General features: G+C 41.3%; 1 protein-coding gene across 1 annotated transcript in view; it reads left to right on the forward strand.

Moving 5' to 3' along the window:
* DPT (dermatopontin) overlaps positions 1 to 14434 on the forward strand; it is a 20912-nt gene extending 6478 nt beyond the window's left edge. Inside the window, exons 2-4 of the mRNA XM_008935228.1 lie at positions 1321 to 1446; positions 10315 to 10422; positions 14153 to 14434. Coding sequence (XP_008933476.1) covers positions 1321 to 1446; positions 10315 to 10422; positions 14153 to 14219 — 301 coding nt within the window. The 3' untranslated portion in view covers positions 14220 to 14434. The remainder of the gene's footprint in view (positions 1 to 1320; positions 1447 to 10314; positions 10423 to 14152) is intronic.
* Positions 14435 to 14670: the final 236 nt, after the last annotated feature.

The following is a 14670-nucleotide window of genomic DNA, read 5'->3' on the forward strand; positions in this document are numbered from 1 at the left end:
CTGCCTTGCTCGGTGTGGTACCATAGCAACTCAGAGTCCCCATCGCTGCTTAACTCTGGAGGTCCTCAAAGGATTCTCACAAAACACAGCAGCCCCAGCAACGTGGGAAATGCAGGGACACAAACAAGTGTAAATATTCTGGTCTGAGCAACAGGACACAGGGAAAGGGACACGTGGAAGAGACCCCTGGGTCAAAGGTGGGAGCTGGAAGTTAGGCAGAGGAATTCATGCCTGCACTGGTCAAAACTGATCATCTACTCTGCTAGATGATGTGTTTTACCTCCTGAGAACTCCAGGCTCATTAAAATCAGCTATGAGGGAGCTGAATGAAACTAGGGGAGATTTTTTTTGTAATTGTTAACCAAAAAGTTACTTCTGAAACTCTCTTTTGGATATATCAATATATTTGATATTACAGGAAGTTTGCTACAGCTCTAAGCTACCTGTTCTCCTTGATGAAGGAAAAGAAAGAAAAGGGAAAAGGGAAAGGGGAATGGAATTCCTGTAATTTTCTCCAACAGGGAAACAAGGTTAGGACAGTGCTTAAGAGAATGACCACTCAATAGCTGAGTTAATGACCTGTCTGTTTTGATCCTCTCCTTGTCTTTAGTCTCCAGAAGCAAACTATTCAGATTGATTATCGATTGAATTATTTTGTGTATCACTCGAAGCAGCAGATTTTTCTTTTGAAAATCCAGCCATAAGATTTATGGGAGTCTTCTAACTTCACAACATCTGAGTCTCAGTATTCCTCATGTGCTTGATATCAAATCATGATTTCATCACAGGCCTATAATGGTTTTAATTAAGAGTGCCTTCTGGAGACAGGTAACAGAGAAGAAATATAAGAAATTGCTGGGCTTCTCTTACAAAAGAGTTTCTAAGGCTTCTTTTTTTTTTAGAGAAGCAGTTGAAAAAGTTACTTTAGCAGATTGCAAATTCTCAAATATCAACAGTCAAAGATAAAAGTATTAAGGGACAACTTTGAAGCCATGATTCCTAAAGAGCTGAGAATGTCAACACCAGAACAATCTTCTTGCCTGATTAGCATACTGGAAGGATTAAATACTTTAAAACATTTGAAATCATTTTAGGTGTAACATAAATGTTAAAACGTTAGTTAATTACTGTTGCTTTCTTATGCAAAATGGTTACTCAACATAAAGCAAGCCCATATGGTGCCTCTCAATCCAAAGCCAAACCCTCAGCTTCCACCCCGAATCCAAAATGTTAACGTCGTTTTCAGAAATCCTTTGAAACTGTCAGAGAATCCAATATCACGTTTTCCTTACGTGTTCTTTTCTTTCTCCTCTTTATCAGGTATCAAACCTGCTCAGACAATGGGCTGGTGGCTGGTTTCCAGAGTCAGTATTTTCCATCTGTGCTCGACCGTGAGTGGCAATTTTACTGCTGCCGCTACAGCCGGAGGTGCCCCTACTCGTGCTGGTGAGTTCAAGCAGAAACCCAACCTGTCAGCTTCTTTCCCCTAGCCCCTAAAAGATATCTTTGGCTTCTTGGCCCATCAAAAACCTTGCCTAAGAAAAAATTGACTGTGTTTTATGAGGCTAAGCAAGTTATTTCAGGTCTGATAGCAGCATTCTTGAGGCTCCGTGGCTAAAGGGAAGCTAGCTCTAAATGAACAGGTCAGGGTACCAGCAGCAGCTTAGCTGTGGTGGAAACCACCACAGAAGTCTCCAATATGGAACAGCAATTTCAAAGGTTGTGATGTAGCTCCTGCTAGAAGTCTAGCATGTTCACAGGAGTACAAGCATCTCTGCCACAATGACTTACAGAAGAGAAATTACAGCCATTTACCACAGAAAAAAGTACCCTCTGGCTGACAAGCTGGGGTTTTTGTATTTCTAGTGCATGCAACCCACTCCTCCTCTCAAGGCTGTTTGAAGACCAAAGTCAAGATGAGCTAATGATCATAGTCCAAACCTAAAGAAAACCCTCCATGGCCTGACCTCAACTCAGTATCACAACTGGTGCTGGCAGCCTCACAGGGGCTGTGGAAAAATGAGCTGGGTGTATCTGGAGCTTCCCCATGTCCCCAGCTCCTGCTCCTATCCATGCCATGTTACAGAGCTCAGGGCTATTGATCCAGCTCTTCCCACTGATAAAAAGACTAACTTGCTTGCACTTTAGCTAAAATAAAGAAAATAGGGGTGAAAAAAAATAAATCTGTGCTTGAATATTTGTTTCCAGAACTCAGCTTTGAAGTAAACTTCCCATTGATGCACATACAAACTATTCACAGGCCCCTTGGTCTTACTCCTCTGGCTGGCTAGTGGCCAAACACAACAGCAGTGCCTTACTTTGCATCCCTCACTCTGCTCCCAGCCAGTGTTTTGTATTATTGTTTTGAAAGATTTTGGAGAACAGGAACTCTTTGAACATCTTTCTGCTCCCTTTGCAGCCCACGCTGCCTATGGATGTTCTCTACCTGGGGGTTTATTTACAGACCTGCCCAGGCTCCTCCCTCTGAGGGAAACTCATTCTAACTTAAAAAACAGTTCTTCCAATCTCTCCTCCTCCTCTAATATTGCATGTACTGTCAGAGAGAAAACAGGAATTTCTCTGATCTCTTTTGTTGTTGTTGACAGTTCTGTTTCTCTCAGACATCCTCTTGACAACTGGGAGCAGCTTTGTCTCTGTTTTGAAAATGGGCAAATTTTCAGAGTAATGCAAATCCTAATGTAAACGTTTGGGGTTACTGATGTCTTGAGTCTCCACCACAGCTGCACACAGACTTCCACACTGCCCTTCTCTTTCCATCAGTGACAACACTCCATTCTTCTGCTTGGAAAAGAATGCCTTGTGCAAGTCAGCTGCATGTCTTTCCGTGGAGAAAAGGCAGCATTTCAAAGGCAGGTCAAGTGTCTCTCCCTCTAAGCAGTGTAGAAAACCCACGTGGCTCCCTTTCTGGGAGGAAAGAGCTGTAAAACCTCTGGGAAGACCTGTCACCTGGCTTGTGAAAATCTTCTGGTGCATAGTCTGTGATTATGAGTTCATTATAAAACCATTTTGTACCCTGCATACTCCTTCAGTAGCTCAGTTTGTTCTGTTCAAGCTCCTAGCTTATCTTGACACTTTCACAGCCACTCTCAGCCTGGACAGTCTCTTCTACCTGAGAAACCTGTTGGACCTTACCCTCCTTACAATAAATTTCTTCCAAATTCTTTCAAGCTCTCATCCTGCCTTGGGAGTTAGCAAGGTAGATACAAGACCTTTCTACATAGGTATCCAAATTAGGATGCTATGGGCTGGATGGACAGACAACATGCAACAAAACTCTCCTCTCCAAACAGTGGTGTCCTGCCTCTTGTCTGCTGGGAATGGTTTATGTTCTGTTTTATTGCCTTTACCCTGCCCAGACAGTGTCTGGGAGAGTGGTGGTTGTTTTGCTAACACACAAGCAGGATGACCTGGGAAGTGGTAGTGCAAAACCCAGTGCTTTGGATCCACTTTTACTCTCACAGATGTGCCTCGTCTGAATTGTTAAACTTCACTGTACTGTGACTCAAATCCCCATTCCTTAAGCCCAGGAGATTTTGCTCACAACTTCATTTCCATTGGCATTTCCAAGTTATTGTCACAAAACCTTGTTTACACGTATTTCTGGTCTGTATCTTGTACTCTGTTTAAGATGCATTTGACAGAAAGAATGTGTTTTCCAAACAATCTGCAAAGCAGTTCTAGACTGCCACGGGTAGGATCTCAAAATGTATAGACACAATAAAAATGTGTGTGTGCATCTACAGCATGCATTATTTATTACAGCTTCTACCCCAACCTAGAATGGTATTTATTCTGTTCCAGAAACTGGTCATCAATAAACTATCTGTGGAAAAAAGGCTGTTACCCTCTGCCTGACTCCTATTTGTTGGTTGAAGCTGTTTAATTTTGGGCAAAGGCATCTGTTGGTATGTGGAAAAGTAATATCAGGAAAATCTACAATGACTGTGGTGCCTCATGGATCATGCCTGACACATGGGAAAATCCACATTGCAGAATTTCTCAGCAGCCTTGAATTTTAATGTGCAATGAATCCTTCATTAAGAAACCAACTGGGGGCAGAAAGGCATTTTTAAGAAAACTGGCAATACTGAGGTGTAACAAAACTTTGTTTTAAATCAGCTCTTACTTTGGGTATTTGATCCTTTCCTCTTCCTGCTGTCTCCACACAGGGTGCTCTGGTAAACATAAATGCAGTAAGACAACTGATCCTCATGCATGGTTGCTCTTGGTTGTTCTTCATTCCTCCTGAAGAGAGCTGGTCTTCCCTACAGTGAATAAAGACAGGTTTACCCCATAAATACAGGTCATGAAAATAGTTTGCTAGAATTTGACCAGGTTTTTACAGCTGGAACACTCCTGTGTTTGAGTCCTGCTAACACTTATTGGAATATGTACTCAGGACATCATCATGGTCATTGAAAAACACAAACACTTTGCTTAGCTTAAGAACATGGTTAAAGCCAAATACATGCTGAAGGTCTTCACTTGGTAGCATCTACACCTTTAATCTTAGACCCCAGCAGTTCTGTTTCATAGCTTGTCTTCTCATCATTAATTCCCAGTTTACCTGGACAGTAAAGTCACACCAAAAATAAACATACTGATCTTCCCAGTCCCTTAGTTTTGCCCTTGCTGGGGAATACTAGCACAATAAAATAAGCTGTGTGCTGATTTGAACTGTAAAGGAAGCAAACCTATTGCAGACACAGAGACAGTGTTATTAAGTGGTCTCATTACAGCTCAGATGTAGATTTTTAGCTTTGACAGGAAATTGAAAGCTTGCCTCCATCATCCAAAAAGCAAACAGATGTCACCGAGCAGCTCCAGGTCTGTTTATTACCATTTGGAGCAGTCCAAGTCCCACAAGGTCTGTCTGGAGCTGTGGCTGCTCTCTGTCACAGTGACATTGTCCAGGCCACAATTACATTTTCCAGGAGTTATGGAGCTTAAGAAACTTATTTGTTTTCTTGACTCAACCTGCCACCAAAGCCCTCGTGAAACTGTTGAGATCCTCTGCAGGCTTCTCAGAGATTACCAACAGCAGAGACACAAATCCAAGAGGTGAACTCAGAATAGTGTGGTGGAAATGCACTCTGGGCAACTCAATTCCCATGCCCTCTTCTTTTTTTCCTCCCCTTTTTCTCTCTTTTTCTTTTTTCTTTAAAGCTATTTAACTTTTTTTATTTTTTTAAATTGCAGCATATAGAACCTTCAAATATAGTTCAGACATTAAGGGTCTTCTTAAGGTTCAGACAAACCTCCAGAACCATCTTGCAGAGGCATATTAGGAGGAACACATTTAGTTAAAATTTGAAACCTGGCTAATGTTCTTTCAAATGTGTTTTCCTTGAGGAAGAAGCATAAGTTGCCCTGAGCTCTCTGCTGCTGCTTGTGTCTGCATTGCACTGGCTTGTGTAGGCCTCCAAGAAGAACTGGGGTCCCACTGTGTTGGCCTTGAGCCCTGTGAGAGTTTATTTTTGTGCCTCTACTCCCCTGGCAGCCCAGCAGTCAGAGATTTATACAGGTAGCAGTGGCTGGAATTTCTGTAGACAGTCTACTAAGAGCTTCCTTAGCTTTTTGGCATAGTATGCTCTTTAAAAGGGGATAACTGCTGTCTTCCAGCTGGAGGAAGGATGGAAATTTATTAAAGAGGCACATAAGTCCCATGTTGACTGAATGTAACATGCAGGCCAATGGCTCTTGAAATAAAATTCTCCTTTTGGAGTGCCTTGAAGCACTTGTAAACAACATCTGAAACAGTGAGGCCATCCAGGGCACACTCCTTGTCCTCCAAGGCTGGAAAGTTAATGTCAAAACTTATGCTCTTGTCTTGAACCAGAACAAATCCTTCCTTTGGTTTTGACATTGGTAGAGAAAGAGCTGAGAGGCAAAGAGGAAGAGGAAGGTTAAAGAGGAGCACTTGTTAGCACTGTAGTTGCACAAGTGAAGACTGTGAGGCACTCTGAAACAATGTCCTTACTAGCAGAGAACAAGCAGGTTCAATAGCTGGAGCAGAAAACCATGAGCTCTACTCACTGATTGCTTTTGATATTTTAAAAGACTTATTTATTTTATCTACAACACTGATAAGGCCATTGGTGCAACTCAATCTTCCTGTCAGTAAAAAATAGACTCATGATAACTGAGGTCAATCATTAAAAAGAGTAGTAGGGATGACTGTAAATTAGTAAAAACATTCTTTCCCAGTGCTAAATGAATAACTCTGTGTTTTCTACTAATCTCTAACACATTTATTCTTCACCATGGAAAATAAACAATGTCACTAGTTTCAGACTAAAATAATAACAATAGTAATCCTGTTAAAGGTTTAGTGCCTTTTTTTCAGCATTTCCCACCCTGAAGAAGATTTATAGGATTATAGTAAAGTACATTAGAAAAACATGGGGATGGGTGAGGTGATGGAATTAGGCAGAAGATAAACCATTGACCATCAACTCTATACCAGCTAAAAACCTCGTGCTGAAAATGCTGAAAACTTTGAGAAGACCCTTAATGGCTGAATTAAATGACCTTTCTCCCCTCCATGATGTGAAAATAACCTACATATCCCTATGCATTGAACACTAAACCATTTCTCAGTGCAGATGCCTTTTGTGCAACTTGACCCCTGGATTCCAAAAATGGGGATAATAGAGAAGTGTTGGGTCACACCACAGAGCTCTCCTGTATAGACAATCAATTGCATTTCCTTCTAAAGGACACAGCACAACCCAGATGACCTCGAGATGCATGGGCTTAAGGGGACAGTTTCATAAATTAGTACAGCAAACATCAGAGAGAAATTAATTAGACAGACAGGCCACAGAGATTCAAGTGAATTTGAACACTCCTGTCATAGCACTATTTATAATTTTCCTCTCCAGAACAAAAGGAGTCAGCAGACATCTGTCTGTGTAACAAGACAAACTTCAGAGCAGCTCAAGTCTCCAATTCACTTACTTCTGGTAATGTGCATATATTTGCTTTCCAACCATTTCTTAGTGGAGCCTTAAAAGGATGAATGCAATGTGGAGGAGTAGAGAGGGAGGGGGAGATGACATCAGGTAGCAAGAAAAGAGAGGGAAGTTAAATGAAGGCTCCCTACTGCATCCATTCACTTCAGAATAACACTGCCTGCTTCTGCAAAAGGTCTGGGAGACCCTTCACACTAATTCAGAAGCTTGTCATCAGATTTACTTTGCAATAGAAAAACTCCTGAAACAAGTTCAAAGACCTGACTTCCAATTCTGACTCTGAGCAGAGCTGAAAGCAGCTTTTGAACCTCATGTTTTGCACAGTCTTGTCTGCCCAGCACATAGTGCTGGTCAAGATTACAAAACATTTTCCTTGCTGAATGCCAAACAGATGTTGTGTGTGTTATGAAACACATTTGGTGGAACATATATAAATGCATCTTTTAGTTTTTTCTCATAACAGCCAAAAAAAAAATCCCCAAACTATGGAGTTGATGGGGGAGTGCAAAATGAAATCCTGGTCCATAGCTGGTCTTCAGGCCACATTTTAAAAACCCAGTATGACCCAGGAATCTTTGAAGATGTGTTATCAGACACTCAGGCTCCAAAAGCAGCTCATTGTTCAACTTTCTTACCCCCCAACACAGGGTGTCCACGTTCTGCTTGGTGGGAATGGCACCTACCTTGTGCTAACTCACAGTGTCTTTGAGGTATCTGCTGAAACTGTGCTAGCTGGAACTGTGCTGAAACTGTCTGGGCTAAGACTGTCCCAGGGACTGTTATAATAATAATTTACACACCTAGGCAATCGACTCATAATGACCAGAAACATTTTCTAGTTTTATTTCATTTATTAGCATAGTTGTAGCCCCAGTTTCTCTTGGTGTCTGGTGCTGGATCCAGAAACACTCTCAATTTCCCAGATTCAGATCCATGGCTTCACTGATGGGAGGCTTGTGCATGCAAAAAGAAATAGAATTAAACTGCAAAACAGAGAACAGAGGTCAGGCTTTGTGAAGTCTATCCTCTAGCTCTCATTAGTGCTCTGGGCATGGAGTGCAGGGCCTTGGAAGCAGCTCTTTGCAAACGAGAGGGCTTTCAGCAAGTTGGCTACACCCAGGGACCAGCTCATGCTCAGGTCAAAATTCTTTTATGGGGCCCTAAAGGTGTATTATAGATTCAACTCACAGGCTAAGTAAAAAAAGAGTATTCAAATCAGAACTGTAAACAGTCTGACACTGATAAATATATATGTAATTGGGAGCACAAGGGGACATGTCCTGAAAGCCAAAATGATAACATCAGCCTTCAATCAAAACAACAAACAAATTAGGTTTGCCATGGTTTGACAGAAACACATTCAGGTGATGATCTTTAGTCTGGAAAGAACCATCAGCCAGCTGGTGAGAAGGCATGAGAAACAGGTTTTTTATAGTATTGGCATTTATTTTCTTTGTCTGGGTGAGATCCAGTTCCCTTAAAATCCCTAATGGTCTCATTTTGGACTTTTTATGGGAGCTGGACTGAAAACTGTGGTTCTAATTTTCCTACTTGTAGAGCATACTGATAACTCTGCTTATCCATTCTAACAACTGCCAGTGTACTTGATTTATTCCATGTCTTGCCATCCACAGTAGCTGTCTGCATGACCTGTGAAATCCTGCTGTGCACTTCTTATCAGTGGCACAGCACCACGAGGGCTCTGCCAATCCAGAGCTCTGGCAATAGTCACTGTGGCCAAGCCTGATCTTTTGCTTCCCAAACACACTTGGGGATGGGTGTTCTTCTACTCTGACTCAATCTCTTTGATGATTGCCATGGCCAAAGGACACAAGGCACAAGGAGGAGATCCATTCAAAGAAGTTGACTGTTGAGACTTGGGGAATCTTAACAGGCCATGCTTGAGTTTCACACTTGGTCTCCTATTTTACATTTGTCATGGAATAATGATTTGTTGGGAATGATGTTCCAACTTAATGATGCTTTTCTTTCATTTTCAAGAGCTGAAAATGATCTGGAATTAAGCCACATCTGCTTTGCAAGAAGTGTAAACCGTGTAAGAATGGGGTAAACCAAGTGATCAAAAACACATTTCAAATTTACAGACAGTGGTGGCAATTTTGGAGGATTCTTTTTTTGTAATAGCAAGTGGCTCTAGGAGAAAGCAGCCTAATATTCCAGAGTGCCTCAGTTTTCAGGTAAACTTTCAGTTTCTGTGTACTCCACCAGTTAGTGGTTTGGGCTCCAAATACCACCCAAGGCATCTAATTTAAAAAAAAACTTTAAACCATCCCAATAATTGTATTCTTAGTAAAATATTTAAGCTTGTGCTCAAACCCCATTGGTTTAACAAAATGTAAACATGCACACGAGTGCTTGGCTGGGATGTGCTAAGATTACCTTCAGGTATCAATCTCATACTGCTGCTGAGCTGAATTAAGTCAGAAAAATGGTTGTGAGGATTTCTGTAAAGGCATTTTAACCTTGTTAGTCTCAGTAAGGGTTGAGCTGTTCACATCCACAGGGACAGCACTCCTTTGCTGGGAATGCAGTTCTTCCCTGGGACATTTTGGAGAGTAAAGCTGCCACAACTCCACTAGCAACTCTCATGTAAAACAGTGTAAAACAAGAAAAAACTGACTGCCAGGTTTCCATTCCTCACCTCTGACATAATGTTGACTGGTCAAGGTCCCAATCCCTTCCTGGATCTGTTCATTATCCATAAAGCCAAGGACAGCAACACTTGCCTGTTTCCTAGGGAAGCAGTCACCATCATTTGATGAAGAAGCACAGAAGCACTTTGAGCTTCTTAGACAAAACACACTGCACAAGTAATGCCCAGCCCCTGTTCTTACAGTAGAAACTAAACAAAAACAACAAAGAGGAATGGAATAATTGCTGCAGGCATTTAATGCAATTCATAAAGGGATAAATGCTTGCAGTTATTTGACTTGGCAACGTTTACAGCACTCTACAGCAGCAAAACAAACAGAGTTACAAGAAGCCAAAGCAACTCCCTGCAGTAAAGACCTAAGAGTAGACAATCTCTACATTCTTGTTCAAGCTGCTTTTATCCTAGAGCTTCAGATGTATATACATATAACACCCTAATTTGCTCTTAGCAGTCGTAAACTTACTGAAATTTATTCAAATAGGTATGTAAATTATTTCTCTAGACTCCTAGGTGAGACTGCATCTTGTGGTATTGTTAAGAGCTTTCAAAGAAGCAGGAAAAATTTAGTATTTGAGTTGCATTCAGTCAACTGGACTGTTGTATAAGATGGTAAATGACATGATCTTCTTTTTCCTCAATATAAAGGTTAACAACAGAATATCCAGGGCACTATGGAGAAGATATGGACATGATGATGTATGCTTATGACTATTACATCCGTGGGGCAACCACGACCTTCTCTGCTGTGGACAGGTTTGCTTTTCATCTATTCCATTAGAAATTAAGACAAATAAAAGCCAAGTCCTTTGTTTTCTATTTCCCTCAAACAGCACATGGCTGCAAATCACCTGCTGTGGTACTCAGCATCACCTAGTGCTTCTGAGGACCAGTTTTATCCTCTTGAGTGAGGCCCTATGGCTAGTGAAGTTGCAGTCACACAAATGGATGTGGGAGAGGGATTTTGATTCCTTCCTCTCAAGCTGACCTCTGGTACATCAGCTGTGAGCTGTTTCTTTGCTGATGGTTTTTATCAGACACCTCAGCCCCTTATATTAAAGCATTTCTTATCAAACACAGCATGGACAGTGAGGCAAGGTGTGCTCCACTGGCCTCTTGCTGTCAAGACTGGCTACAGGAGAAGAGGGGAGAGACCAGAGAAATGGGATTTTAAACACACCAACATTTCAAGCTGCCACTAAAAACAAAGTTATTGAAAATAACTGAAAGCAAACTTGGTGCTTTTGCCACCTTGGTGCTTTTGCCACCGTGATGCTCTCAGCTTTCTGGAGTTCACTAGGGATCCCTCAGCCAAAAGATGACTTAAAATAAGGAAGCTTTTCCAGAAATCATAACCCATTATCAGACTACTGCAGGTCCATAACTGTGATTTTCAGGCATACAGCTTGTCTGTGTAAACATGCTACAGATTTTGAGCCTGATTTTCATTTTCAAGCATGTTACACTTATGTCCATACTGTTTAGCTGATGAAGAGCAGTGTTCTTGAGCTAAAAAAATACTCTGAAGGTATTTTAGTTTAAGCTTTCCTAATCACTTCAAAAAGGTATTTTTAGACTTTTTGGATAAACTTGCAGAAATCATACCCTCCCTTCCTACTCCCCAAGGCATTGCAGCACTGAGGTCACTGCTGATACACAGATATTTGGGAGAGCATGTGATGCCCCTGGCAAAAGCTGTAGAAATTTTGGGAAGGTGGTATCCCCACATCCTCTTGTGTAATCACTATCTGTGAGTTTCTATTCCTGGGTATCAGGAGTGAATTAAAGAGCTGTTGTTCACCATCAGAGGTCTGAAGTGCTCATGGGTGGAGAACAGACTCTAGAAGTGGTTAATATCTACATTTTTCAGTCCCATTTTAAATGAGTCAAACAGAGAAAACAATTGTCTACAGAGCAAATCAAAAGCATCTGGAAAGAACTGGAAGGGGGCTGAAGTACCTCTGAGAGCACATTTGGGGCTGGGGTCTGGCTGCATTAGTCCCTTGAGTCCAGAGAGCACCACTGGGGCATTCACAGCCCAACCTGCAAGTGGCTTCCACAGGGAGTTGGGCATTACCAGACTTGCCAGGTAGGTGCCACAGCTTATCCTGCACTGTTCAGGATAAAAATAGCAAATGCAGATTGGCATAAGCTCATTTCTTTTACAAAACTCTTCTCTGCTCCATTTATTTGGGTGAGCTGAATAGCTGGCAATTTTTTACCTGCTCTGACATCATCACTGAAAGACAGATTGACACCCAGGTAGCGCAGCAGTAAGTGCCTTTGAAATGCTTGGACAAGCTGGGTACCTCCTGAGCTCAATTATAGGGCATTTTAGGTCCCTAAGAAGTTTCACATGACCAAAGAAAGAGGATTTTGTCAAACTCAATATAAATAGGAATTCATAGAATTTTTAGCTGAGTTGGAAGCAGATTATCCGACAATATTTAGAGATGAAAGATATTTTTTCCCTCTATAGCATCAAAAATTCAAATCTGAGTGCTCATGACAGCTGGAGAGTAAAAGTGGCAATTCAAGATTGCCTCCTCAAGGCAAGGAAAAGGCATGAAATTAGCAATTTGGAAGGGACCTATAAATTGATGTTAATGACAGAGTTGGAGTAGCCCATATAGAGCAATTGCTGATGGGCTCTGCACACCACTGGCAAACTCCAAGGATCTACAAATTGAAACAGGCTGATAGCTATGGAATTAATTACACAGCATGGATGGTACAAAGTGATTGCCTGTGTCCTGAAAAGCTGGACTTACATCCTTAACCTCCAACAGAAGAAATGCAAAAAAACCCAGATAAATTAAGACATTAAATGCATAAACCCATTGACCATCAACCATCTGCATATAGGCTGAAGTGTCTGCAAGTTCAAGTTTAAATTACAACTTTAGAACTAATTCTCTTCTAATATTTGAAAGCATGTTATTAATACAAGTAACTAAAATACATTTATTTTAAAGAACTTGGCTTTTAACTTTATAATATCCTGGTTTAGAAAAATCCCTTCAGCTTTTCAGCTAAAAGTCTCTCTGACAGTGGGTGCTGGTCCTAAACTTTGACCATTATAACCCTCATAATCCACATATAAGTAATTTTGGGGGTTTTTTTTGGCCTCTCTATGTAGCTTAGTGACCAAAAAGTCAGTGAAAGCCTAATAAGAGCAAGTAATACCAAAATCTGGGCTCAGGTGGGTACAGCCCTGAGAGGCAGCAGGTTCTGCACCAGTTTCTTCACTGTTTGGAACCAGCCAACAGAAAACCAGAACTGTGTAACTTGTAAAGCAAGTTTCTCCTGAGTCACCCCAGCAGCATTACCTGTCCCATGCCTGAGGTTTGGGAGATCACTGGTAGCAGAATCCAAACTTCCAGAAACCTCTCAGAGTACTTCCCATTGCCAATTTAAATGATGGCTGCTGTCTGCAAGGGCTTGGAACTGGGGGATCCTTGTGGTCCCTTCCAACCTTGACAAATTCTGTTTCAGCAGAGGACTTTGTAGTGTTGGCTTGATGGTTGGACTTGATGATCTTAAAGGTCTCTTCCACCCTAAAGGATTCTGTGATTCTATGACTGTGCTTTAGATCTAAACTCCTGTTAGCCAGTAGCAAGCAGCCTAAATTGAACATTTGCTCCACAGCAGGACAATATTTGATCCTCTGAACATTTTTGTCAAGGGAAAATTCAACGCTCAATAAACTGAGGTGGAAATTTGCAGCCTGTTATAGCTGTTGGACACTAAATCACATTCTTCCACTGTTGAATCCTGCTGCTCCAGCCACACTTCCTACTAATAACTGTTAGCAGGTATCATATCATGAGAGTGAGAGAGAATACAGACATCCAGTTACTCACAAATCATGAAGAGAATAAACTCTCCTAACACCTATAATCATTACTCTGCCTCACATGGGACTGGTGGAGATCAAGGATGAGAAGTGAATTTAATTTCTTTCAACAATTGATTCCTTCATCTCTTTCACAAAGGACACTAGCTACAAGAACTATTAGTGGAAAGAAAAAACCCCCAAAGAATAGTGAATTTTGCTCTGTGGGCAACTCCCCACTTAGAAGTGGCTTGAAAATTGCTGAGGTGTTTTACTTTGTACACATTCTTGAGCAATATATCACAAGATAATAACTTTTGACAGAACCATCCTTTTCCTCTTGGTCACTGATTTAAAGCTGATTTAGGACTGATCACCATCAAGAGTCATTGTCTTCTGAAGGATACTCAGAGGCCTAATTATTCAGAGAGATGATTTTCTTACATTGTAAGGGATTGTGAAGGAATCCTAACTATCAAACATATTTAATCTCCTTCCAGCCCATAAAAGCACTCAGAGAAAAGTCAGCTAATGGTAGAAAAATGGTTTTGTTGCCACAAATACCTGGTGTAAAGTTATTCTGACTTGGATAGTCTTATGCTCTGCAGTTCTGGTTCATTAATACCTCTCTCTTGTCTCTTCTTCATGCAGGGATCGTCAGTGGAAATTCATTATCTGCAGGATGACAGAATATGACTGCCCATTTCAAAATGTTTAGAAAGATTGAGTGCATCCCCTTTGGAAAGCCCAGGGACAGACAGGGTGGGATTAGGGTCAGTGATTACACTAGAAGGCCAATTAAGCTCACAAAAAAAAGTACCAAGACTCATCCTCTGTCTGCTGCAGAAACAATTCTCTCCCTCTGGAGCTGATAAATAAACTGCCAGCCTACGTGCTTGCTGTGATGATTCTGGAGGATTCTTTCAAACTGCACTGGCAATTGTATCCCCCAACCAAAACTGCTTCTGACAGACACATTTATGATACACAAGTCTGTGGCATATGCACAGTTACCTTTTTTATATACACCTATAACCATTCTTAAACACATACAACTTCCTTTCACATAGAAGCTTGCTATAAATTGCTTTCCAGCACAGTCTCTCCAAATGAGGTGGAAACCTACTATAAGCTTTCCAACATCCACTAGATCTTCTGTCTTCTACTTG

Source organism: Merops nubicus, unplaced genomic scaffold (assembly GCF_000691845.1).
Source record: "Merops nubicus isolate BGI_N331 unplaced genomic scaffold, ASM69184v1 scaffold5362, whole genome shotgun sequence".
Classification (NCBI taxonomy): Eukaryota; Metazoa; Chordata; class Aves; order Coraciiformes; family Meropidae; genus Merops; species Merops nubicus.